This window comes from Microplitis demolitor, chromosome 7, assembly GCF_026212275.2.
Source record: "Microplitis demolitor isolate Queensland-Clemson2020A chromosome 7, iyMicDemo2.1a, whole genome shotgun sequence".
Classification (NCBI taxonomy): domain Eukaryota; kingdom Metazoa; phylum Arthropoda; class Insecta; order Hymenoptera; family Braconidae; genus Microplitis; species Microplitis demolitor.
The window spans coordinates 20,717,824-20,744,852 of NC_068551.1; the positions used below are offsets into that span (position 1 = coordinate 20,717,824).

Below are 27,029 nucleotides of genomic sequence, written 5' to 3' on the forward strand. Positions count from 1 at the left end.
ATTACTTGCGCGGTAAATTTAAATATTTGAAAAATAAATTATTAAAAATTAGAGATAAATTAAAATTTTTACGTTAAAATAAAATGGCGGCAGAATATGATAGAAAAATATTTTAAAAATTAAAAAAAAACCCTTGAGTGTTTGAACAAACCTTGGTGGGGAAATAATGTGCAGAAGGGTGTCCTAATACACTTGGAGATTTGAATTAAATTGCTCCAAGTGTATTGCAGCTAAACAAACGTCACTTAATTGCTATTTTCCACCAGACGATGCCAGATGATTTTGCTCAGGAACTTGGAAGACATCAGCATCAGCAATTTGCAACGCTACACTAGCACTAAACACTCAGCACTTAACGACACCACACACTTTGCACAATTTAAATTTTACAAACACTACACATTTTAATTAAACAATTACTATTAGCAATAAATTTTATGGATAGTTCCGCGAATTAACTGCAATACTGTGTTTCAATTTAAACGTAAAGAAGGATCTGGAATCCTGCTGCTGTTGTCGAGATGATACTGACTGCCGCTATTGGACCGCCAGTTGATCCAAAGCAATCAACGTTGCGATTCATCGACCGCTCCCCCTTTAGCAAAAATTTGAACGTCGAATACAGTGACGCGCAGTGGCGTCAACTTGGCGCGAAATTCAAAATTGAAATTTAATAATTTCATTAAAATTTGTTTATGGTTGCATTCAGAAATGTTCTAGCTCTAGCTCTAGCCAAACGTTGCCACAGACGAGAGATAGAGATAGAGTATGTCCGAATTCACCCATAGTAACTGTAATTTTGCGCACAATTAAAATAGCGCTAAATTTAAAAATTCATCACAAAATTCAATTATAAAAATGAGCATCAAGCGCCATCATAAAAAATAACTCAGACTCCAAGGATACATAAAAAAAAATATCTTCAGTTGGTGTTGAAATAAAAAAAAAGCGCAAGAGCTGAAGTGTCAAGTACCGCCATCTTTTGTTTAAAAAAATGTTACCACAAGCGACTTGAAAATATTTTCCAAGATTTTCATAATCTATTATTATTTACAATACCAACGGAGTGTTGAATCCATTCACTTTTTCTTCTCCAATCAGAGGAATTTTTAGTGAATAGCTGGCTGGTTGTGGCTGTGAGTATCAGTGAGATCACGTCATTGATTAACACAAAAGTCTCTCGCTGCTCGTAGTCTTGTGAAAATGGCGAGTGACGCAGTAGTAAGTGTTTTGATAGCATCTTCAAACATCTTATGATATCTCAGCACTAAAATCTTCCCATCAGCAACATCCACTCACTAAAAAACTTTTAATTTTCATCCACTCAACCCACACACACACACACTAAATTTATACAGAGTTTAAATTCATCAGCGACAATAAAAATAAATATAAATAAGTTATAAAAAAAAAAAAAGAGCTATGGAATAAATGGAATCATCGACTCATCAGTTCAGCAAAATTCCAAGTTTAAAAATAATTTAAATTTGTGTTGGTTATTATCGAAATTTGTGTACAATCCTCTCTGTTGGTGGACTGGCCATTGATGTGATGATAAATTTCGCCCATGCAATGACGCGATAATGAAAGTTTTCTTCGTGTGTGATCTAAAAAAAAAAAAAAAGGATAAAATACGAAGACGAAGGAGAGAAAGAGGAAGAATAAGTAATAGCGATAGCATTAGTTGTATTAGTGATAGCTATTGCTATAGTACAGAACAAGTATTTGTATTTGTAAATATATTTAACAGATAGTGTGTTCAGAATTAAGACCTGTCAGAACATGTACGGCCAGGCAGATTCAAGCGAGGCTGCTATCAGGCGATCAAGGACTTGATTATTTATAACGTAAACATCACCATCCTCATCATCGTCAACAACAATATTGTCATTATTAAAGACACATTTGCTTTGTTTATTTAATTAATTATATTTATTGGCCTTACTTTGCATAATATCATCATCGGACGCCTGACAAAACAAAAAAATATAAATAAATTATAAGGTAATTTTTTTTATACGTCTCGATGACTTCATTTACTTTTATATCGCACACGTAATATCTTAAACTTTCACTATTTGCAAATTTCATTGTTTCAATTACGTTATTTTTCTTTATTTGTTACTTAATTTATAATAATGCATTTATTTTTACTTTTATTTCATTGCACTCTTGAGTGTAATAAAATAATAATAAGCAATAGCAGAATGTGCTTTTTTTTCTATCACAATAGTCAGTATGTTAGGATGCATGAGTCATTCCGGATGATAAAGTAGTTTCTCATTCGTTCCCGTTTTATTTTATTACTAATGTGTGTTTTTTTTTATTATTATTATTTCTCTTTTTATTGTCCATTTACAGATTAAGAAGTATTGGTCAAGTCATCGTCAGTATCAAATGTTGCTGGAATTTAATTTTTAAATCATAAAATCTGCAGCTGTTTCAATTTATTTAAAATACTTTTAAGTTTGCATTTAAATTCGATTAATTAATTTATTAAGTAAATAACGAACGTAAAGTTTAATAAAGTAATTAACGAAAGTTAATTTATAAATAATATAAAATATTTATTACGGTTTCGCGGCATTGCTTTGACATTTAAAATATTGGAGCAGTAAAATGCTCGTGGGATCGCGTAATTATGGGACAGCGGTTTGCTAGCTTCCGAGAATTTTTTAAAATGGACAGTAAGCAATCGCATCATCATCAGCAACACAAGCAGCTCGAGCAAGATCATCAGCAAATCTCGGAAGCTGGTACGGATGATAATCAGCATTCGTCAGCATACGTGATGCCGAATAATGAAGACATCGAAAATACAGGAGACAATGAAAATAATGGAAATCAATTAGACAATTCATTAGCTGATGAAAATAAAGAACAAAATCGAAATATAAACAACGAGGAATTAAATTTAGAAAATCATAATTCACGTTTTGAGTCTATTTATAGTCAGCCGTTAGATTCGACAACAACAACAACTACGACTACAAACACAATACAAGATAATACTAATAAAGCTTGTAATAATAATGGTAATTTTGTTGGTGCCACGGAAACAGAGTTCAAGCAACAGCAAGAGCCCTGCTGCAGTAGCTCGGGTAGTAGCAGTTCTGAAGATAGCTCTGCAGATCCATCTCTCAGACGGACTTCGAAAACTTTGTCTTTTGTAAAACGCAAATGTAAGTTATTTTTAACTATTAATAGTGGAAAAAAAATTTTTTTTTCATTATGAATTTAGATGTAAATTTCATCGAAACTCAGATCGTGACACAAATATGATTTTCATCAATTTGTCTCGACAACTTTAATACAAACAAAATTATGACAATTAAATTTTTATCCGTCATCCGAAGTTCAGTCACTGAATTAATTTTACAATCGATACTGATTTACGTAAGTCAAGTATTGATAGAATAAATTTATTGGTAATTTCTGAATCGATCTTTGACAAAAGGTTTGATGCAGTAATAATTCAGTCAAGTTTCTATCAAAGTCATCTCAAGTCCAATTCAAAGACTTTATAAATTAATTTTAGAATTGATACGGATTTACTAGATGAAAAGTTTGAGTTTCGTCATGAAATTCAGACCTAAATTATGAACAAGTTTTTTTTTCTAATTTTATTACGTAATTTATTTTTAATAGATCTGTAAATTTTTTTTTAACAGGCAAGCAACGTAACAAAGACCAAAACCAAATCTGCAATCATACTACTTTGTCTTCTAAAAAAAAACGTAGCAATTGGGTTTTAAAATTCAATTGCGCGAAAAGTAAAGGCTCCAAAAATACAGATATGCCCGACCAACCAAACAATAGCGCCGAGTGTGTCTGTACTGGGTACAGAAGTACTGAAGAACATCCAATGGGAGCTGGAGTTGTATTTAATAATCATTCAATACCACAAAGTCCTGTTCTAGGACCACTGCCTCCTAGTCCCGTAATTGATTTGTCACGATTTAATCCTGCAGAATATCCTATGGAGGTAAGATAAACGAACCGATGTAGAGATTTTACTTTATTTATTTATTTGTTTAATAATTTATTTATAGGATTGTGATGAACGAGCACGACAACAGCGAGCTCGAGAAATGGAGGAAGGTGTAGAACCTCCACCTGGTTATAGGCCTAATTATTCTTCCGCAATTCAAGTTCATCCGAACGGCATAACCGTTGAAGACCTAACAGCACTATTCCAATCTCATGTTGGCATCCAAGCTGCTGCTGTCACCGCATTGTCACAAATGGACATTACTCTCGTTTCAAACATCGAAAGACCAGCTCACACACAGGTATCATAATTATTAATTACTTTATATAGATATTAATTGGCACTACGTAATTAAATAATTAAAAATTTAATTTAATATTTGTTTTAAACTAAACCGGAAGATATTAATTAATTATAATTATATTACTTTCTAGGTCGATTATGTTCACTGTTTGGTACCAGACTTACAGTCTATAACAGCTTGTACTTTTTACTGGGGTAAAATGGATCGTTATGAAGCGGAGCGTCTTCTTGACGGTAAACAAGAAGGCACATTTTTATTAAGAGATTCAGCACAAGAGGAATTTTTATTCTCAGTGAGTTTTCGTAAATATGGAAAGTCACTACACGCAAGAATTGAACAATGGAATCATAAATTTAGTTTTGATTCACATGATCCTGGTGTTTATGCTTCCGAAACGGTAATTATAAACGAAATTTAAAAATCAACAGTATTATGATTATTATTAAGGATGATGTTGGTTGACATCACCCGCAGTCTGAAATCGTGTTTCATCCTGAGTTACACCCGAGGTTTTTCATGATTACCTGCATTGGAACTCAAAGTTTCATTGTCAGCAGCCAGACAGAAACAAGTTAATTTAAGATCAATGGTGACACTAATTTTTATAAAACTCAGTCACAGTTAGAACTGTCATTTACGTTAATAAAATTAATGCTCTGAAATGACTAATAGAAAAATGACAAGAATCAGAGTTTAAATTGCGGAAGCCTTCAGTCAGCGGGCAGAGCAATTATTTGTTTGTTCCCAAGGGACGAAACAAATTTATTTGACTTTTTCCTGCTAGAATACATAAAAACTAACAAAAAATAGTAGTATTGCGTGTAGTTATTCCCAAAACTGGCAGAGAATGCTTTTCTTTCCTCCCTTGATATATAATATACTTATTGTTTTCTCATAAACAGAAAGAGAACGCCTTTCTTCCCTATAAACATTCGGTGCAAGTATGGTGAAAATATTCTTCCGCGGCATCGGACTGAAATCCGCTAGTTCCGACTGGCTGTAGACACTGAAACTTTAAGACTCGATGCTGACATGAAAAAAAAAATTTCACCCAAATTTTATTTCATAATAAAATTAAATTAATTAAAAACATATTTTTTTTTTTTTATTAAAATTAGGTTTGCGGGTTAATCGAACACTACAAAGATCCATCGTGTTGTATGTTTTTTGAGCCGATGCTGACAATTCCACTGCACCGTAATTTTGCTTTCCCGCTGCAACATCTCTGCCGTGCTGTTATCACAACGCGAACGACATACGACGGCATAAATAAGCTACAGCTGCCAAAGACACTAAAAAGTTATCTTAAAGAGTACCATTATAAACAGAGAGTACGCGTAAGAAGATTGGATAGCGAAAACGATATTATGTTGTACGGAAGATCCATATCATATTTACCAATGATTTAAATTTGTTTTCGCTTCTATAATTAATTAATTGATTGGTTAATTATTACTATTATGAATACTAATGTGTTACGTTGCGATGATTTATCTCAAGGGAAACTGTTGATAAAATTAATATTTAAAATTATACGTTACTAGCTAAAAAGTACTATAGTTATTATTTTTAAAAATAAGGATTATTATTATTATTTTTAAAAACTCGGTTTTACAATCAAAATATTATTTTGCATAGTGAATTATTGTTTTGCGTTGAAGCAAAACCTAACGAAAATAAAAGATAATTTATTATATATAATAAATTGTAATTATATTTTAATAATTGTTAGAAAAAAATAAAAAAATTTATAAAGTGTCGAACAGTATTTATAAATAATATGATACTTTATAAAGTAACTGCAATATTTTACGTAACTATTATTATTATTTTATATAAATTTAATCATCCATTTTATTTTATTTAACTTTTACTTAATAATCGTTTTATATTTCAATCACTTTGATTTTCTTTACTTGAAAAAATTTATTAATTATTGATAAATTAATTAATTATTTACTTGAGTTTAAAAAAAAAATGAATGAAAGGAAATGATAAAATCTTCCCAGTTATGATAAACGTGATCAGTAATTTACTCCTATCGTGCCTATTTCTTATTATTAATTGTAATAATAATTATAAAAAAATATATATATAAATATATAAATAAAATCACGTAAGTAAGATAAATTGTCCGTGTTGGTGTTCATCGTTGTTGGATATGTAAAGTTGACTTTTTTTTTATTTTAACAATTTTCTATTTCTTCTTTTTTTTGTAAATTTAAAGGAGTAAATGCGTTGATAAAAAAAATGTTGATAAAATTTTAATTATAAAATGTACTCTATTAAAAAAAATGTAATTAGGAAAAAACAAGTTGTATTACCGTCGTTTAAAATTATAAATATATAAATATAAATGATAAATAATTATTAGAATAATTGTAATTACGAAGGGAAATGATGGTATGCATACAAAATATGGGAAATAAAATTATAAGAGATTTTTATTTTTATTAATAATAAATTTAATAGCCTAATGTAATGAGTAATGAGCAGCTGACTCTAATAATTTATTTTTTGTTTGTGAAAGACTATAAATTAATAAACTAATTGATTTATTGATTAGTTTAATTGTTGATAAATATGAACAAAAAGTAATCACTGTAATTGGTTTATCGTTATTAATTATATATATATGATATTAACAGGAATGTGGACAGTAATAAAATGTTTATTCTTTTGGTCAATTATTTGACCTACATCACGCACCTGGAAAATGAGCACATGAGCTAGTGCAGAATTATCTTCAAAAAATTTATATGATTAATGGATTTTATATTTGGTTAATTTTTAATGAGTTGTAAAGTGCATTATAGTTTAATTTTAATTGCGTAGTACTAATTATAGTAAATATCGCGTTCTAATTTCAAAAAGACATTTTTTTTACGTCCTTTAGGGAACTCTTAAGTCAAAAGGGTGTATAATTTTTTTTGCCAACCGTTTTGTTCTTATTTTTTAGCTAAAAATTTAAAAAAAAAATTTTGAAAGCCAAAAGGGCATATAGCTTAAATTATACACCCTCGGCTGTCAAAAGTTTTTTTTTTATTTTAGCTTTAGAATAATTCTACAATATAATTAGCAATTAAAAAAAAATTATACGCTCTTTTAGTTTTGAACTTAGTGACTTAAAGGAAAGGCCGTACGAAAATATAAATTCTTTTGGAATTAGTGACGCAATATAGTATTATAAATAAGCATTGGATAATTCTGCACTAGTTCCGCCATGTGCTCATTTTCTAATTTCCTGATGCAGGTCAAATAATTGACCGAATTGTAGCAAAAATAAAAATAAATGCAAAAAAAAAACGTTTTATTACTTTTTACATTTCTGTTAATGTAATATATGTATATATTTATATTTAAATCATGGATGTGATCTTTAATTTGGTTATTAATTATTTAATCATTATACATTGAAGTAATAAAATGCATAATATAAAAAAAAAATACTAAATAAATTAAATTGATTATTTATTGATTATATTATTCATGTAACATTCGGACCAATTATTAATTATATATTTATTATAATACAATGCAATGCATAATTTAACATAAAATACGAATTGAAAAAATAGCTGAGTAGTAATTGAATATATAAAAATATTTTAAACTTTGAAATGTAATCAACAATTAAAAAAAAAATAAACAGTTACTTGAAATTTATAATTAAATGAATTTAAATAATTAGTATAATTGATAAATAAAAATTGATTATTATATTCCTGTTGAAGCAAAGAAAAAATTGTTGATGATAAAAGCTGGTAATTAATTCACCCGCCCAAACTTACTAAAAAAAAGACTGATGAAGAAATAAAAAAAATAATTTATTGATAATTGATCGCCAAAATTATTGATTGTATTAGCAAAATTCAAATTTAAAAAAATGATTATTTAAAAATGAACGAACTAAACTAAAATATAATAAATTAATCGAATGAATTGTTAGTGAAGCTCTTAATTAATAAAATAATTGTATTTGTATTGTAAATAATTTATGAATTATAAATTAATTAATTGATATATATATATAATAATAATAATAATAATGATGATGAATATCTTGGACAAAGGCTCTTATTATGTGTACCTACTGACAGTTTAATAATCCTGTTACATATTATTATTAATCATTAATTATTATTTACATGTATGGTGAAATTATTAACGAATAAATAAACTTTTGGCTGTAGGTAAAAGAACCGTGTAATTGAAGACGAATGTCAGTCCAAAAAGTATCAGCATAAATATATCTAAATTAATATCAATAGGAAAATAATTATTTTTATTTTATTCTGATGAAAGCTTTAAATAAAAATAGTAATTAAAGTGAAGTAATTGATTTTTAGTTTCCTTTAATATTTAATTTAATTGACGAAATAATTTATGATACTGAAAGTCATGAGTGTGAATGTAGCAAACAATTGTCAATTTTTTTAATTTTATAATAAATTAATGAAATGTAAGCAGAGTAAAAAAATTAAAAATGCATATTTAAATAAAGGCAAAATCTATACGCGGATTTTTTTAAATTTCATTATTTATTCATTTCAAATTTATAAATTGTCTCATGTCTGCTGCATTCACACTCATTGAAAGTACTGTAAAAAAATTACGATACTGAAGTTTGCCGACATTTAATAATTTTTTAATTTTTTCTAAACGATAAATTATAAAAAAGTTCACCTATAGTTTTTTTTTAGTTTTCTACATATGAATATCTTTATTTTGATTTTTTTTTTTTTTTTGTAAGTCTGCTAACTTCAAGATCATAAAAAATTTTTTTGACTCCGGAGTTCAGAGTGAATTCAAATTAAAATAAATTTCTGCAATTAAATTAAATTATTTGATTTATTTTAAATAAACGAACAAAATACTTGTAGAAAAAAATTTTTTAAATCTTTGTTTTTCATATTCTAAAAAAATTTTCATGCAACTTCATGCAAATTTTCAAAATATTTAAAATTAATTTATTTATAAAACTTTAAATCATCAACTTAATAAATAATTAGTTTCTGACATTAATTAAAAAGGATACGAATAAAATATCTCTCCCATTTTTCTACCATGTAAAGCTCAGTAACGAGCGTGTATCGAAAATACCAGTAGCTCACAAATGATATCAGTTTCTCCAATGGATTAATCATGATTATGTTTATTTTTTAAATTCAAATAACAATGAAACAAGCGTTTTGCTCGTGTTATTTTATTTGCGACGTAATTAATACTTAACACTTTGTTTACTTTATGCTTCAACCTCTCAGACTTGAGATATTTATGAGGTTATGATAAATTATTATTTTATCCGCAAAATCCAATACAAACCCAACCCAGACACCCAGACCCAGACTAAATACTGAATGACGTCTAATGACCACGTGATTGAAGCTAAAGACAGGAATGGAAATTTTTTTTTTATCATAATCATATGACAGCGAGGATGAATGAGTGATACATAATATGATGGTAAATAATGGAGTAAACTTTAGGTTTTAGATAACTTTTTTTTTACATGATTTTCTGCTAATTATCAGTTTTATGAGATGATATAACTGGTAGGTGGATACTTGATGTGTGTAAATGATAAATGAATAAATAATGGATGAAGTTGGGGCAAAAAATATTGTGGTGACTGGATTTGGGCCATTTGGTTGTCATGTTGTCAATGCAAGTTGGGAAGCGGTTAAAGAATTATCGAAAATTTCAACTGATAAACTAAAAACTCAGTATAATGTTAATTTAATTATTGAAGAAATTCCAGTTGCTTACGATCATGTTAGTAACCGTGTTCCGGAAATATGGGAAAATTATGATCCCTTGGTAAGTTTTTTAAATAATTATTTGAACCGGACAAAAAAATGACATTGAGTAACAGGCACCTGAAATTTTGATCGTTTTTATTACTGTCACTTGTCATTAAAATATTTTTTTTTAATTTGACAGTAAGACTTTTAAAAGTTTTTAACATTCATTTTTTTCTGTCAGTATTTAATTTTTTTATTTAAAATAATATACATTTTTTAATGTCTACTGTCGGTAGCATCATACAAAAGAAATTATTTGAGTTTTGAAAAATTGCTAATAGAAAAATTGGATCGTTAATATTTAAAAAGCGGGATTTTGAATCATAAATTTTTGAAATAACTGGGAATATTAAATAATACTGAAGTTAGTCGACGTCCAATAATTTTTAGATTTTTTTAAAAATGATTAGTTATAAAAAAAAAGTATTTAAAAAAAATTACACTTGTAGTTTTTCAAATTTTCTACCTGTGCATATTTTTAGTTTTTGTTTTTACCATTGATTAGTTGAAAAAAAAAACATTCGAAAATTTGTAATGTCTGCTACTTTCAGGATTATAATTTCAAAATTAATTTCTAGAAGTTGAGTAGAGTTTTTCATTTCAAATAAATTAATTTTGTGTGCAGTTCGTAATCCATGTTGGAGTATCAGCTGCCGCTAAATGTCTGACAATAGAAAACAAAGCTCACGGTACTGGATATTCTCGAAAAGACATAAAAGAATGTTGCCCATGCGAAGATGGTGATGAAGATTGTAAGAAATTTATGACTACCGAAATAGATGTTGATAATATTTGCGAGGAAGTTAACAAAAAAGGAGTTTGCAAAGCCTGTGTGTCTGATAATGCTGGTAGATATTTATGCGAGTACACTTACTATCAATCACTACGTGTTCAATGTAAAAGAACAATTTTTGTTCATGTGCCGGATTTTAATGTCTATCCGACTTCACTAACAGCTCAAGGACTTGATACTATTGTATGTCATTTACTTGAAAATCTCCAGTAATTTTTTTTTTTACATAACAGACAAACAATTATAAAAAAAATATTGTTAAAAATAATTTGTTAAATGAAATTTATTTTATTATAAAATAATTAAACTTTAAAAATAATAATTATTAATATTTATTGGTCCTGATGAAACTTAGTGCTTTTAATTGGCGTAATATTGTTTTTTAATTCTCTAGAAAATGGTTTCCTCAGCATATTCGCAACATGCCCCATTTGAATGGCACAGTCGTAATGTAAAGTATTTGGTAGAAGTGTACATTCACGTTCAAATATTGCCGCTAAACCTTCAAGTAACTCAATAAATCCCATAGATAATGCAGCGCGACGTAATCTGTTTAGTTCCTGCAATTAAAATAATTAATTAATTAATTAAATAAAATATATAATTTTTAAACTAATAAAAAAAAATATAAAAACAAACTTTGTAAAAATTCTGTGTCTTTTCAGGTAATTTTCTAGCGTGTCTCAATATCTTTTGAATATCAGACTGTAGTCCAACTTGTCTGATCCACGAAGGAGCATTCTGAGAATAACTTCTTTTTTCTGGAGGTTTTATAGGAAACGTAAGAACTTCAACATTTTTACTGCTGACATCTGCAGGTCCTAGATTATTAAAACTTCCTAGCCAAGGTACAACATTGACCCCGGGTTCCAGTACCGTCAACATCAAGTTCGACTTCTTTTTTGTGTCCGCCCACGAGTAAATAAATCCGTACCAATCAGTTTGGAGCAGACAAAGAGCCGCCATATTTTCAACTTTTAGTGCCCCATGTAGCAGGACACAAAATGAAGCTGATTTACCTTCATCACTGTTGTCTTCAGCATCAGATTCTTCTTCTAGCGATGCTACACCCTGCATGCTTGGATTTTTTTCCGTTGGCAGAGGCAACACCAAATGCCGAGATATTGAATTAGGACTTCCTACGTCACTTACTGATATGAATCCGCAAATTTCAATGGTCTTTGATATCGTCATACCAGGTATCAATTCAAAGTCCGCTTTTTTCGTGTAGCTCATCGGTGCAGGAGACAAGTGGATTCGTGATCCCAAATTTCCACACTTGAGGTATCCTTGAAAAGATACGTAATTTGTTTCAGCTAATTTTTGAAAGCAATTGTTGACTGACGTCTTTGATAGTGGACCTTCAGGTACCAGTACTCCACTGTCTTCACCCGCCAAGTCAACGAGTTTCTGATACAAAGGAAGTCCTAGTAATAAACCTGGGTCTATTTAAAATAAAATTCACATTTAATTATCATCAGTTACATAACGCAATTCTATTATTTATTTATTTATTTATTTAACACATTCTTGTAATAACTATAATTAATCATAAATAGTAAAATTATTTCTTACCTTGTTGGGAAGAAATACAAACGACACTGAGTTTTCCAGGAAAAGGAAAAGGCAGCGGAAATGGATTTTCGCGCGCTACATGTAATGATTTCAATGAATGTCCTAAGGACATTGGACCAACTCCTGGATTCCCATCGGTAATTAAAATAACTTGACATGCTGTCGTATTACCCCATTCACTCATTATCACACTATTAACACCGTGAAGTGCCGTTTCTATACATGTTTTATCACGTTCTTCTATCATCTGCAATCTAGACCGTATGCTGTCATAGTCTCTCGTGAAAGGACAAATTAATTCATACAGTGAGGAAAATACCACCTGGAAAATTTATATCATAACTGTTCAACTGACAGATAAATAATTAGAGAATTATTTATATTTAATAGAGCGACTACTTACTAGTGACACGAACTCTAATTTAGAATTAACTTGAAGATAATTTAATAATGTGTTGATACCCTGCACAGCCAAATGATGCCTCGTAAATTGTTCATTTTGTGACGCATCTATTCCTGTTGTTATTACAGGACGTCTCATTGATAGAGATACATCGAGAGCTATCACTGTCGGCATTTTTATTTTATTTAAAACCCGTTTATCTGTAAAAATAAATTAATGTGAATATAGTTGACAATTAGCAATTTTTAAAATTTTTCAATGAATTAATAAAATGTAATCCAAGTAGTACACTTAAGTTTATGACATCTATAAGATAGCAGTTTTGAGGCTGATAAGACACCGAAATTTTGAAAAAGCGATCGGGACCTTATGTCATAAAAAAAAATATCTGGTTAAAAGACTTGACAGGTGATGACAAAATGTAAATTATAAATAATTGTCACACAAATCATTTGAAAGATTTTTTAATTGAAATGAATTTTTTAAAATGAAAAAAAGAACACAAATTTCTTGTGACTTCTAGGACTAGAAGAAAATTCGTTTTGTAGTTTTAAAATACATCTTAATGTTATCTCTGTGCTACTTGAGAAGTAAAATAAAAATTGCATATTTAGAGCCAGTTTTTCAAACCGGGTTTATTTTTTATCCGGATTTTAATTATTATTGCTGGTATATCTATTTATGATTAATATACTAGCATTATTTAAACCCGGTTTGAAAAACTGGCCTTTAGATAATTAAAAAATCAGAAAAAAAACGTAACTATTATCGATAAATTAATGTAAATAACAATAATAAACGATTGCTAATAATTTAATCACTACCTTCTATTTTATAATTACTTAATTAATTTAAAAAATTTAATATTTTTATATTCACGATACATTTACATTTGTTATTAAATTATTTAATTACGTTAATTAATAATTGTGTAAATAATAATATTACCACCAATTACCACATGACTGGAGTAAAAGTGTCACATATATTTTTAAAGGTTATATTGTTTACTTTTTTTTGCATGGTATAGTGACAGTAAATTTTCAAAATATTTGAAAAATAGTTTGTGATAAAAATAAAAATTTACTAAATTTTATATTAGAAGAAAAATCTAGATTTAAATTTATGACTTTTCATGATTTCAAATCTTTCTATACGACTTTTAATTAAATATCTCAAGTTATATGAATTTTTATAAATATATTCGAATTTCCCGCGAAATTATTTGGCTGCTGTTTTTAATGGTCTGTTCGGGTGCCTAAGAAAGATATTTGAAAAATAAATTATTATAAACTGAAGAAAACTAAAGATCGTACGTCAAAATAAAATGGCGACAGAATATGATAGAAAAATATTTGAAAAATTAAAAAAGAAACACGCAAGTGCTTAAACAAACCTTGGTGGAGAAATAAGAGATTTAAATTGCTGAGTACAGCAACGCGCAGCAGTACCAACTTGGCGCGAAATTTCAAAACAGAAATTTAATAATTTTGTAAAAATTTATTTTACAATTTATTATAAAATTAAAATAAACGTAGAAAGAAGAACTTTAATTCTTAAGTTAACTCTTAAATTTTTATGAAAATATAAAATAAAATATTAATTGACATAATTTTTGTTTTTTTTTTATTCTTTTGTGTAAATACACAATGGCGACATTTAATGCCTGATATATTTAAACACTTAAATATATATATTTTTAAATATACTATAACACAATATTACAAAATAACAAGCGCTTCAGTTGCGATAGCCAATTAATTGACTTGATATAATAATAATAATTAATAATAATATATCAATACAATACAACAAGTTTTTTATCATGATTTACAAATTACAATAACATAATTTAATTATGTATTATTAACATTGCTTATACAATACGCTAATACTCACTAATGCTGATTATGTTTAAGAAAAAAAATTAATTATCTTATTTCATTAATTTCTCTTTTACTTTTTTTTATATTTAATTTAAATAATTCACTAGAAAATCTTTTTTTTTTTTCATTTGATCAATATGAAAAAGGTACAAAAAGTTGTGCGTGATTACTATCACTCATTTATCTTTTTATTTAAATTTAAATTAGCTAATTATTGACTTTGTTGGATCTCTTTGTCGTCTTCTTCAGTCCCTGGGTGAGGTAGCTCTGCCTTCGTAGCTAAACTTAGTGCATGTGTCCACCTATTTATTCATTAAAAAAAAATAATATAGCCAAGAAAATTTTTCTTAGTCAGAGGACATTTCTATTTTATCAGAGAAAATTGAGATTAAGAAAAAAATTCTTGAACCAAGAATATTTACCTTGAGTCAAGAATTTGTTTTTCTGTGTAAATATAGATCTACAGATTTATGGAATGATCGGGTACTAGTTCCCTGATCGGGTACTATGTTTTTTACCTTAATATGAACAAGTTTTATATTGTACCCGAGAAAAAGTTTAGATTTGCCTAGATCAAATTAGATCAGGTCTGATGAAATTTTATGTATGAATAGGTATGAACAGATCTGATTTGACTAGGCTAGGTTGATATAACTTTCTGCTGAAAAATCAGTCTGCTTAGATCTGAACAGATCTAATTTAATCTGGGAGATATAGACAAAATGTAGATCTAAACTTTTTTTCCCAGGTATTTTAGTCATGTTTAATATATATGGTGAATTTTATTTATTGTAGCATTGATTAATAAATATTTATAAGAAAATATGATAATTACACATATTCCCTTATTTTTATAACAGATAATAACATAAAATATAAATATTGATAATTATTTTTATTTATATTATCAGCTGAATTCGTAATATTTACTTTCTTTGAGTTTTTAAAATATTTATATTACTGGTTTATAAATTATATACGATAAGATAAGAGCAAACCGAAATGTTACTGCAATTAAGTGTAAATATTATTACTAATTTTACAGAGGGCACAATATTATTCAAAAAGATTGATGGTTAATTTTAACATAATTAATATTTTTGGTATTAAGATTTTGCGATATTTTTTTTTAATATTATGACTGATAAATATTGAAGCGGATAACGATAAATTATTTAAAAAATAAAATTACCTTTCTTTATCTTCATAACTTGAAGCTTGAAGATAATAACATTTTCTGGAATGATAAATTTTAAATGATCCTTTTCTATCACGTTGACTGAGTGGATCATCGTCTGGTAGTTCATTACCCTCAGTTAACGTGTAACCAGGCATTGGAGTCGCAGTCAACGCAAGACTTTCAGAATCAGATTTAAAGGTATAGAGAACAAAATCTGGATGTAATGCAAACCATCGTCTAGTCCAGGGTTTACTGGCTTGTGTTTTTAATAATAAATAACCGGATAATACACATGGGGCATTGGCCGACACGTGAAGAAGACTTGGTACAGGTCCTGGTGGTGATGATGGAGATTTACTCAGTGGTTGAGTTAATGCAGCATGACACAATCGACATACACGCATATTTTTATTATCTTCAAATAATAATTTTTGATTTGAACATTTACTGCATACTACCTGAAGTAATTTATTTATAAATTATTAATTATTATTTCGATAGATTATATTTAAAATTAAGGAGCTGTTCATAAAATACGTTCGCACTTATGGTGGCGACAAAGAGGGGTCTGGAGGTCTGAGGAAACGTGATGTTCGCTGCTCATCAAACAATTTTTCAAATTTTTCTCTCGATTCTTTTTTTAATTTCATTGTTTTTTTACGATAGATAGCCATTAGTTTCATATTTTTAAATATATAAATATTTCCGCCATAATGAGAGGAGGGTCTATTATTTGTGACGCAATATTGACAGGGGGATCCCAGAAAATGTGACACAGAAGAGGGAGATGGGGTCTAAAAAGGTAAAATTTTGCGTGACGTATTTTATGAACGGTCTCTTAATTAATGAGTAAAGTTTAATTAAATACGTACAATACCACAAGCACGACAATTGTGTTTTCTCTTCATAACTGAGAAAATAGCCTCACAAACCATACATCTTGTCACATCATCAGCTTTAACAAGGCAACTTTTTTCGTTTCCTATTTTTAGGCTGGCTTTTCGCCTCATTATTTCTTGCATTGTTTGACATAAAGCGTCAAGCCAAGCAGTTTTTTCAGCTGCTGAATGTGTATATAGTTCAACACTTTTAATTGAATCTCTTAGGTAAAATGTATTCGCTGTTTCCAAATTATCCCCTTCAATAACATCTAAATTTTCTATCAAAAATTTTGCTCTCAGTCGATACAAGGGTCCAGGTATCAGTCTTATAGAACACAGTAGTAAAATATCGCTAAACTGTAATTTATATTTTTATTTTTTTAATTATAAAAATTTATGGTTAATTATAATTGTTATAAAAAATTATTTTATACTTACTAGAAATAAGTATCTATCTTGATGATCCCCACTTCTCGCTGAAATTTTAACAATACGACCTTCTTTAATTAACTCTCTCGTTGCACTGACTAGATCCAAGGGATCATAAATATTCTCTTGTATTTCTAATAATTTTTTAAATTTAGCTATTTTTTTCATCTCTTCATTGCTATGATTTGCTGCTGTTGAAACTAATTCTAGTGCCTCTAAAAAAAATTAATCAATTATTTTTAATTAACAAAATAATTCCTTAGTATCTGGTCTCCCTTATATATTTTATTGATAAAGAGTCATTTTGATTTATTCTCTTATCGACTAAAGGGATTTATTGTTAGATCATTTATTTTGAATCCATTTAATTTTTATTCTAATGGAAAATTAAAAGAAACAGATTTATTTCTAAATGATATTTTAAAAATATAGAATATAAAAAAAAAATTTAAAAGCTTTTGTGGCATATAAATATATAAAAAATAGCTTGTAAGAAAACTGGAGACCCGATATTTTATTTTATTGTATATAAAATAAAAACTTACTTTTAGTATCCAAAAAATCAGGATTATCATCGGTCAGATTTTTTAAATAGTCCTTGAGTAATAATTCATACCTAGGTAACCTTTGTATAGGACAAAGCATATGATGCGTAAGCGATAATTTGGCACAGATATCAAGTTTTTGTATTTCATTAACAATAGCAGAAAATCTTGGAACTTTTTGTTGTAATGTATGAATTAAATTCATAGCGTAGTCAAAATTTTTAACATACTCGGTGTACATTTTTAAAAATGGGGCAAAATTTTTCATAATATCACCAATGCGTGAATCTTGATCCCATATTTTCATTCTATCTTCTAATTGTGGCAATAAAAAATCATTATGAAATTTATAAATAGATTTTATGTTTGAGAATATGTGTTGTACAGTGTCAGGAGGAAACATTGGATGGGCACGATTCTCTTGATCAACTCTAAATTGAAATACTTGATCTATTAAGTGTAATATATTAACGTATGTTTTTTCCGTAGCTAATAATTCATCAGCAACTTTTTTAGCACGTTTACGTTTCACGTCACTTGTGTCTTTTGTTATTGTTACTATTTTTTCGGACGGTATATTATTTTCTTCAGGCTCGTCTGACGTTATAGTAAATTCGGTTTCAGATGAACGTGTTTCAGACTCTTCTTCACTCTCTGATTCACTTACTGGATATGACTCAACTGTATACTGATTTGAACTTCTCTTTGTCGTTACATACCTGCAAAAATAAATATTATTATTACTATTATTATTATATTTTTTTAACATGTTTATAAATATATACAGGGGTCGCCTTTATCTGAACACGTGCTGTAGTTAATTTAGTCTTGGTGATAAAGAAATTTGGCTCAAGTTAATCTAGTGATTGGTTATTATTAAACTATCAAAGCAATCAGAGGATCAGATGATGAATAAAATGAGTTTTATGTTTTTAACTTTGAATTCTTAAAAGTTTTTATTATTAAATAAAAAAAAAATTTATAAACTATTGAAAATTAAAATTTTTTATTATTTTTTAAATCTTTTTTTTTTTGGCAAATTGTAAAAATAAAATTATAATTTAAAAAATTAAATATTTTTATTGGCTTTTCGGTTGCAAAAATTCATTTCTTGCATATTTTATTTTTACGATTTTTTTTAAATCTAATAATTTTTTTTTGACGTCAAAGTTTAATTTAAATAATCAATAATAAATATAAATAATTAAAATATTGATTTAAATGCTATTATATGAAAAAGACATTCCATTCAATTCTTATCTTATATCAAAATCAGCTATCGATTTTTTTTATCACTAAGTACTCAATTCAAAGTCTTCCATAGTATTCACATGCGGCTAGTGGCATTGATATAATAAAGAAATAAAATTTGTGTCGAGTATGATGCAATAGATAGATAGTGTAGCTCCTATTTTCTATAGCAAAAAATAACTTTTAACATTTATTGCACAATATAAGCCTTGTTAATTTTTATTTTAAAAAGCTACTTGGTAGCTTTACAAAGTAGAACGTCCAATAAAATTTTATTTATTTCAACCTATTCATTAGTTATTTTCTATGCCATATTTTTATCCTAATTTGTTTTTTTATTGTTTTAATTAAAATTAGTAGATTTTCGAATTCTTAAAAATAAGTTGCTGAAAAAACTGCAACGAAGCAAAGTAACGTTGGATTTAATTGTTAATTAAATAAAAGTTATGATAAATGTAAATAATTTGAGATTTTAGTTTTCATGACGCCGGAGTTTTTTTAGAACTTGACGAAATAAAATTTTTTTAAAGAATAAAATTTTTCGACATCTTATTTAGTTTTCGAGAAAAATGCGATCTTTTAAAAAAAATAAAAAATTTCATAGATTTTAGTATTTTTCATTTTTTTTTTTATTATTTTCCGGAAAGTAAATTTAAAGATGAAAATTTTAAGAAACAATACGTCTGAATCAGTCCATTTGTGAAAAAGTTATGTTATTTTTCGTCGAGTTCTACAAGAATTCGCGGTCATTTAGCGGTGCCACATAAAACGCAGACTTCCCAAACAATTATTATTTAAATTTATTTATTTAGTAACTAATGAATAAATGTACCTGCTACTCCTGTACTCCAAAACACTATGGGTCATTTGAACAATGGAAGTAGTTTGTTGAGTAGTAATACTGTTATTAGGTTCCGAAGAACCCGACGTAGACATAATAAAAGATTGAAACCTTGGAAATCCACTAAAACTAAATCGCGGGAATGAATTACTAGTAAATGATTGTTTTTGTTGTTGTGACTGGTGTGATTGTGATTGTGGCTGTTGTTGATGCTGATGCTCATCTGAACCCATAACTGAGTCAGAATCTTGAGAGTTTCCATCATCACTTGTTGCACTTTGTCTCTCCAATGACTGTGAATCTCTCGAGTTATTGTGATTACTCTTATTTAATTCATGTTCTTGTTCTTGTATATTATTACTTCTGTCTTCATTGTTGTCAGCAACTTCTTCTTCCTCTTCCAAGTCTGTATAAAATGTACTGGTGGATGTCGATGATTTTGAATTAAACATTTTTAATGTATCCGTTTTATTGAAACTATCAAATGGCTCTGGTAATAATCGAGCCATCCAGGACGAGAGGTCCTTCAGCTGACCTCGCTGCATCCTATAAAAAAAAAATATTACAATTAATTACTCACTTGACGCTCATTAAAAAAAAAATTTTTGCAATTTTAATTAGTCATTTCAATATCGATAATTACATAAATACTTCAATACATTTTTAAAAAAAATAATTAGACCGTCAAAGAAATTAGCAATAACAAATATTAATTTGAACAATTATGAAGTCGATAATAAATAAAATGACAAATAGACAAATGTCCTTACATTTAATGACACTCCCGAAAAAAAATTTGTGTCAATTAAATAATAAAATTAAAAAAATAAAATTTTTTTTAAATTTCTTACTCAATCGATAAATAAGTCGAATTTGACACTGTATTTCGTTATTGAATTATAGGTTATTTTGCTTAAAATTTTTCTTTATTCGATTCATTATTGCATATCTATATATATTTTTTTCTATTCTCTTAACAATCATCCACTAATTGATAATAACAACAAAGAATAATAAAAATGTAAGGTGACAAATAGGCGCGGTACTTGACAATAAAGTGTCAAAGATCAAAACACTAGAATACAATAACTTTTATTACACATATGATTAATTCAAAAGTTTAATTTTTATATATATAGTACAGTATTATAATCACCATAAAATATACATTTGCGTATAAAAATATATGAATGAATTTTCATTTGTACAGATAAAATAATAATGACAATAATAAATAAAATAAAAAAAATGAGTGTGAATGATTTTAATTTTTAATGTACTTACATTTTGATCATGTATTTTAAAATTTTTAAAATTTACAATTGTCTGCTACATTCACACTCAAATAAAAAAAATGAGTACAGTTTAATTTAGTTACCTTTTCTAATGATATTAAAAGTTGTATTACTGTGTACTGGTGACGTTATTGCGTATGTTATCGCGAGCATAATTATTTTACTCATATGTATATATTTGTCGAACAAACTATATGTACATATACGTTGACGACACCAACAGATACAGATATTTCGACGTTTCAAAGTTGTTTCATTTCGTCGTTTAAATATATGTATATATATCATCCACTTGTCCACTAAATATATATACTTATAAACACATCACACAATTATGTTCATACACAATATATATATACAAATCACGCATAAAAATATAATTCGCAGTAAAGTAACGTAGTTATAGTTCTTGTATGGTAACTATACACATTAGTTAATTAATAAGGATGATATATATAATAAAAAATATATAAGTTTATGTATATGTATGTGTGTTTATATATCATTTTGTTTGAATTACTTTGAGTTAGAGTAGATACTAAGTACTGATACGTTGTAATGAGAAATAATAATGTGACACCTGAAACTTAAATCGAAGTTGGAGACTGCGCAACTGCGCATGTGGTTTTTTAATTTTGTTTTTTAAATATGTATGTATGATATATGTACTAATCCAATGAAAAAAGTACGATACTATTAATAGCAGACTGGATTTTCAACATTATTTTTATAAAAATGTTTAAATTCATTAATGAAAATTTATTATGGGTGTAAATGTAGCAGGCATAAGAAAATTTTTTAATTACATATAAAAAAATTAAATAATTAAAACAATAAAATTTGAAAAAATGCATGTACTGATTTCTTAATTTTCTAAACTTGCATTTATTTATTTTTATTTTATTATTTTAAAATTTTCAAAATTGTCACATGTCAGGTAACTTTATTGTTTTAAATTTATTTTACTATAAACGAGAAATACTCTATAATTTTTTTGCGTACATATTACTTTCTACCAATTCTTCATTAGAATTATAATTTGTGATTTTTTGAAAAGGTCTAATAGAAATTAATAATAAGACAGTATTTTTTCATTTCAATTGAGCTTTATTTATCTCGTGTGTATGTAATATTTATAGCTGTTGGCTATAATAAGTACACAATGGTGTACATTTTAACTACTTCCAATAATAATCGTCATCTTTAGGGTTTAACGGTTGACACGTATACAAATCGTTAATTATTTTCATGCATTTATAGTCACTACAACAAAACGGTCCCCTCTTCAAATTTTTATCACACTGTAACCAAATAAAGTAATTGAAAATATTGATTTTACAACCAAACATTTCGCTGATAGTATTTTTTCTTTTCAGAAATCAGTAGTTATAATGAATGTAAGTAAATGAATCTACACTGATAGAAAATTTATATTGACTCAAGAAATACTTTCTTGAACCAAGAATTTATTTTTGAAAAGTGCCAATTATCTTTTCAAGAAACCTTTTGTTGATTTAAATTTTTTTGGCTCTAAAGATTTTATATCTTTGTCGGATAACTCTTGTGTCTCGACCCGAAACAATATTAATTCAATCAATACTATCAAAGTCTTTAAGCAAGACCACTTGTCTTCAACTAAAAGTGTTGCATGATTGTTTTAAGAAGTTTGAAGTTTTGGTTCAAGTAGTAATGTTTTGATGGAAGTTATTTTCAAAGTAATGAAAAACAATAATTTATTAAAATTAATTCTTGCTTTAACTTATCTGAAGTAAATAAATGTAGTCCTAAAAAATTCTTTTATAATTTTTACTTTTTAACATAAAATAAAGTTATTTTTTGAAGCAGATCAAATCAATATCTCGATTAAAAACTCAAAAAAAGAATTTCTTTTTTCATCTAAGAATTTTGATTTGTTGATTCAAGAATTCATTTCTTGAGTTAAAACGATTACAAATAGTAAAACAAGAATCACATTTTGAAGGAAAAATTTTTCTTGAATCAAGATGGTTTTTCTATCAATGTAAGATACAATTGTTTGTTCTATATATCATATAAACTCAATAATATGAACTACATAAAAAAAAATTTTTCAGGCCTATTATTATTGACAACTGGTAAATTTTCATGATTTTACTGTTGAAAAGAAATTTCATTGTGATATTGTAATTCACTTCAAAAATTATAGATTTTAAAAATTAAGTTTTGTCTACATACTTTACCGGCTGTCAGGCATCCTTCATAATATGTAGTCGCCGCCAAAGTGACAGAAATGAAAAAAGTGAAGAAGATAAATAACTGGAGAAATTTCATTTCGAAATGACACGTTAAAGAGGTATCTGTAACAAAAAAGTTATACTATTCAAAAGTTGACGATCCCCTTGTCGAAAAAAAATTTTTTACGACGGTACTTGTCTTGGCACAACATTGGACTACCAAGCCTCGGCCTACGAGTCAATTTTCTATCAAATTTGTTCGAGTTCGCTAATAATTATATTTTTATTTTAGTTCAAATAACTTTAAGCAATAAATATCATGATTTTATATTATTTTAAAATTTCACATATCGTATAATTATAAGACAGCTAAATAACAAATAATACTTAAAAGCCTACAGTTCTATGAATAGCCTCACAACCTAGTGAATACGAGTCTTGCCTAGCAGCCAAGGAGGACCAGGTTCGGGACCCAGCAAGTGCAAAAAAAATTAGTCCCACCGGTTTACTCGGTTTCTCTATGTCCGAATTTACCTCAATATCTTACTATTACGCATATGATTAACGATATAGGTTTTTTTTTTTCCAATTTATTTTTAATAAGTATATAACTGCATTATTATTTATCAAAAGCCTTGTTACAATACTGATATTCGATATTGGGACAATATTAATATGCATTTCCGTCACAATACTGGCACTCGATATTGGGCCAGGATAGAGTGTCAGGCCTGGGATGAAGTTATCATTCCGATACTCAAACGAGCTTGCGTTATATATATATATACGACGATAACTTCAATATAATTATTACAAATTTATAATTATTTTTTTTAATGTATCAAAAATTAGGAGTTGATGATCATTTGAATGTAATAAAATTATCAGTAGGAGTGCGCGAATAGTTCGAACATACGAATCGATTCGCACACCCCTATATAGTTAACAACTATAATTATAGGGTATAAAAAACTTTTACTTACAACCAAAACGAAGAAGTTGACAATACCAAGGAGATTTGAAGAGTGTCCGGGTATTGCCAAAAAGCTCTATTTATATTCATCGAAATCATTGTAGATAACGCTGTAATTTGTTGACCTTCAAAATTATAATTTCAAGTACAGGGTAATGAGATTCTCGCTGAGCCAGCCCGATAAGTTCTCTAAGGACACAGCGCTGACTGTTGGTGGATTCGGCAACTAACACATACCATAATATACCACTTCTCAAACTTATATCATACTAGCATACGTATTTCGCGTACAAGCGCGCGCGTGTCGTTTTTCATATATTTATTTTAATGTATATTTTTGGAATAGTTTTCCTTCCCTGACGGTTTTAAATCAGCCTGGAAACACCCTGGGAGTGAAAACGCGGTGGAATCACGGTGGATCCAGGGTGGTTACAGGGTGGGTTTGTGCTATTTTATCACCGTGTATACGCGGTGGTTACATGGTATTTCCACGATGGTAACACGGTGTACCCACCCTGATTCCACGGTGTATTCACCGAGATCCCACAGTGTATCCACGGTGATTACGCGGTGTACGTGGAATGACGGTGGGAACACCGTGTAATCATCGTGGAATCACGGTGAATACACCGTGTAATGACCGTGGAATCACGGTGATAAAATGACAAAAAAACCCACCGTGTAACCGCCGTGGATCCACCGTGATTCCATCGTGTTTCCGGGGTGTTTCCAGGGTGAATCAAAACCGTGAGGGTTCACATATATTTCATCTAAATTTTATTGTAGGATATATTTTCTCAGCATATATTTTTTGAATTTCATATTTTCTTATCAACATACACCCTGATAGTCAGACTTTTTGATCAGAAAGTAAAAATAAACGAGGGCCGCCTCGTTTGTCATCTACCGTTAGCATAGATTCTAGCAACGCTAACGGGGTGCTAGCCAGTGCCTCATTTCATTTTTACAAGGGTAATATTTTTACCATAAAAATATATAGCCTCCAAACAGTAGTGTTTGATATTACTTTATGCTACTAATAACTTGAGCAAAAAGATAATAAATATTTTAAGAACGTTTGCAGTATCGTTATAGTAATTGGTATATTTTAATTTTTTTTTTAATGCATACAAATAATTACAGACAATTGTTGATGACGCAATAATTTACCTTAAACTAACCATGGCAGTACAATTATCAAATGTCATAATTGAGAACATAAAAAGTAATTATTATTTTAAAGACTTGCAATTATTTGATAGTAGAACGAAAGCAACGAATGGTATATAAAAATAAAAAATAAAAAGTTAAATTATGTAAGTCTAAATGATAAAAAAATAATATTTTACTTACTTAACTTCAAGGATACTAAAAAACTATCATACTTATTTTACCAAACTGCGCAAAAAGAAAATTATGGAAAGTGTTGCTATAGTCTAGTCAACAAGTTCAAAAACATGTTGAATAGACATAAAGCTCCTAAAAATATGTATGATAGCTTATTGGATGCGGAATGATGTCTAGAAAAATGTTTTTAAAGGGTTTATTAGCACATGAAAAATTGCGATTGTTATAAACAAAATAAGATTAAAAAAAAAAGGAATTTGGTTTTTCCTTAATAATATCTATAATAATGATATTTAAGGAATTTTGAAAAAAGATCCTGAAAGAGGGGGAAATTTCCAATAAAAAAGTCCTAACTCCCGGAATTCTATCTCTATTATTTATAATTTTTTTTCAACGCCGAAAATAGGGCTCCGCGAGGTCGTCACGGCATAGGCGCACCGTCTAAAAAGCCGGTATATTACCTAAAATAATTTTTTTATAGTATTAAATAACAATTTAAAAATTTGAATAAATTATGTTGTAATCTAAACACTTGAACGAAAAAAACCTCGGTGAAAAAAAAATTTTATATCGATTTTTCAAAAATTTACACCATTGTTAATTAACTAATTTTTTTCCAATCTCTGTTTTTATAAATTACGGTATAAAAGTTTAAATAATTCATCTATAAATTTTTCCTTTCGTGGAGCTATTATCATTTAGGTACTCAATAAAGCAATGCAAAAAGATTTTTTAATGTTTATTATTTTGTTAATTATAATTTTTTTTAATTAATGAAAAATGAAATTTCTAAGAAATGTTATGAAAAAAATTTTTTTTCAGTAATATCTTATTATTACTGTTTTTGCATCTATTATAGGTATTAATTAACAGTGGAAAAAAAAATTTTACGCTATTTGTAAAGAAATTGTTTATAAACAAATAGACTATTTTGGGATGTTTAAAAAATGTTTTTTACCATCTTATTGTATAGGTGAAATAATGATTTTAAAAAAAAAATTTTTTCTTAAATAAATTTTCTAATTGTTTAAAATCGTTTTTTTTCATATTTCAATTGTTCAAATAATTAGTTAAGAAATTATTTTTTTCTTAAAAATCATCATTGAATCTTTTCAACGGAGTAACAAAGAAATACATTTTTTTAATAAATAATTTAATTGTTTATTAACTTAACAATTTGTTATAAATAATTAATATTAATCGTTATATTTTTTTTCGAAAACTACAAAAAATTACAAAAACAACCATATATAACAAAATATAGAAAAAAATTTTTGTGTATTTTTTACAGCATTTTTAAATATTAATGAAATTTTAG

General features: G+C 27.8%; 5 protein-coding genes and 1 long non-coding RNA gene across 11 annotated transcripts; 2 read left to right on the top strand and 4 right to left on the bottom strand.

Annotated features, from left to right (window-relative positions):
• The first annotated feature begins 1,912 nt into the window (after positions 1–1,912).
• Positions 1,913–8,017, top strand: LOC103574028 (suppressor of cytokine signaling 4). Its single transcript, XM_008553360.3, has 6 exons — positions 1,913–2,004; positions 2,362–3,182; positions 3,672–3,985; positions 4,053–4,292; positions 4,426–4,692; positions 5,414–8,017. The coding sequence occupies exons 2-6, from the start codon at positions 2,642–2,644 to the stop codon at positions 5,702–5,704; spliced, it is 1,653 nt and encodes a 550-aa protein (XP_008551582.1). The 5' UTR covers positions 1,913–2,004; positions 2,362–2,641; the 3' UTR covers positions 5,705–8,017.
• Positions 8,018–8,103: 86 nt separating this feature from the next.
• On the bottom strand, positions 8,104–9,626 carry LOC103574029 (serine palmitoyltransferase small subunit A). Its single transcript, XM_008553361.3, has 2 exons — positions 9,334–9,626; positions 8,104–8,548 (listed from the first exon to the last, which is right to left on the bottom strand). Exons 1-2 carry the CDS (start codon positions 9,440–9,442, stop codon positions 8,460–8,462), a joined length of 198 nt encoding a protein of 65 aa, XP_008551583.1. The 5' UTR covers positions 9,443–9,626; the 3' UTR covers positions 8,104–8,459.
• Positions 9,627–9,766: 140 nt separating this feature from the next.
• LOC103574030 (pyroglutamyl-peptidase 1) lies at positions 9,767–11,186 on the top strand. The gene is made up of 2 exons (XM_008553362.3): positions 9,767–10,115; positions 10,725–11,186. Exons 1-2 carry the CDS (start codon positions 9,894–9,896, stop codon positions 11,103–11,105), a joined length of 603 nt encoding a protein of 200 aa, XP_008551584.1. The 5' UTR covers positions 9,767–9,893; the 3' UTR covers positions 11,106–11,186.
• On the bottom strand, positions 11,158–14,212 carry LOC103574031 (integrator complex subunit 14). Of its 3 annotated transcripts, none has more exons than XM_008553363.2 (5): positions 13,819–14,212; positions 12,871–13,070; positions 12,468–12,789; positions 11,532–12,337; positions 11,158–11,452 (listed from the first exon to the last, which is right to left on the bottom strand). In XM_008553363.2, exons 2-5 carry the CDS (start codon positions 13,042–13,044, stop codon positions 11,225–11,227), a joined length of 1,530 nt encoding a protein of 509 aa, XP_008551585.1. In that variant the 5' UTR covers positions 13,045–13,070; positions 13,819–14,212; the 3' UTR covers positions 11,158–11,224. The 3 variants fall into 3 exon arrangements, with proteins under 3 accessions (XP_008551585.1, XP_008551586.1, XP_008551587.1); XM_008553364.2 differs by lacking the exon at positions 13,819–14,212 and adding an exon at positions 13,695–13,812; XM_008553365.2 differs by lacking the exon at positions 13,819–14,212 and adding an exon at positions 13,160–13,261.
• Positions 14,213–14,609: 397 nt separating this feature from the next.
• Positions 14,610–21,943, bottom strand: LOC103574032 (FYVE, RhoGEF and PH domain-containing protein 4). Of its 4 annotated transcripts, none has more exons than XM_008553367.3 (7): positions 21,262–21,943; positions 19,875–20,429; positions 17,792–18,510; positions 17,256–17,461; positions 16,809–17,174; positions 15,949–16,394; positions 14,610–15,058 (listed from the first exon to the last, which is right to left on the bottom strand). In XM_008553367.3, the coding sequence occupies exons 2-7, from the start codon at positions 20,426–20,428 to the stop codon at positions 14,968–14,970; spliced, it is 2,382 nt and encodes a 793-aa protein (XP_008551589.1). In that variant the 5' UTR covers position 20,429; positions 21,262–21,943; the 3' UTR covers positions 14,610–14,967. The 4 variants fall into 4 exon arrangements, with proteins under 4 accessions (XP_008551589.1, XP_008551588.1, XP_008551590.1 ...); XM_008553366.2 differs by lacking the exon at positions 21,262–21,943 and adding an exon at positions 21,168–21,254; XM_008553368.3 differs by lacking the exon at positions 21,262–21,943 and adding an exon at positions 20,735–20,986.
• A 327-nt stretch (positions 21,944–22,270) lies between these two features.
• On the bottom strand, positions 22,271–24,778 carry LOC103574034 (uncharacterized). Its single transcript, XR_001345330.2, has 3 exons — positions 24,375–24,778; positions 23,393–23,514; positions 22,271–22,479 (listed from the first exon to the last, which is right to left on the bottom strand). It is a non-coding gene; the product is annotated as an uncharacterized LOC103574034 (long non-coding RNA).
• Between the last annotated feature and the right edge of the window lie 2,251 nt (positions 24,779–27,029).

Bases quoted from the DNA above. Each gene is read 5' to 3' on its own strand.
- LOC103574028 (XM_008553360.3), top strand. From the start codon at position 2,642: ATGGGACAGCGGTTTGCTAGCTTCCGAGAATTTTTTAAAATGGACAGT. The intron at 3,183-3,671 runs GTAAGTTATTTT...TTTTTTTAACAG, and splicing joins GTCTTTTGTAAAACGCAAAT to GCAAGCAACGTAACAAAGAC. The intron at 3,986-4,052 runs GTAAGATAAACG...ATTTATTTATAG, and splicing joins CTGCAGAATATCCTATGGAG to GATTGTGATGAACGAGCACG.
- LOC103574029 (XM_008553361.3), bottom strand. From the start codon at position 9,442: ATGATTAATCCATTGGAGAAACTGATATCATTTGTGAGCTACTGGTAT. The intron at 8,549-9,333 runs GTATCCTTTTTA...ATATTAATTTAG, and splicing joins ATGGGAGAGATATTTTATTC to ATATATTTATGCTGATACTT.
- LOC103574030 (XM_008553362.3), top strand. From the start codon at position 9,894: ATGGATGAAGTTGGGGCAAAAAATATTGTGGTGACTGGATTTGGGCCA. The intron at 10,116-10,724 runs GTAAGTTTTTTA...TTTTGTGTGCAG, and splicing joins GGGAAAATTATGATCCCTTG to TTCGTAATCCATGTTGGAGT.
- LOC103574031 (XM_008553363.2), bottom strand. From the start codon at position 13,044: ATGCCGACAGTGATAGCTCTCGATGTATCTCTATCAATGAGACGTCCT. The intron at 12,790-12,870 runs GTAAGTAGTCGC...TAAATTTTCCAG, and splicing joins AATTAGAGTTCGTGTCACTA to GTGGTATTTTCCTCACTGTA. The intron at 11,453-11,531 runs GTTTGTTTTTAT...TTTTAATTGCAG, and splicing joins AGACACAGAATTTTTACAAA to GAACTAAACAGATTACGTCG.
- LOC103574032 (XM_008553366.2), bottom strand. The intron at 18,511-19,874 runs GTACATTTATTC...TTATTTTTGCAG, and splicing joins TTGGAGTACAGGAGTAGCAG to GTATGTAACGACAAAGAGAA. The intron at 16,395-16,808 runs GTACGTATTTAA...AAATTACTTCAG, and splicing joins ATTGTCGTGCTTGTGGTATT to GTAGTATGCAGTAAATGTTC.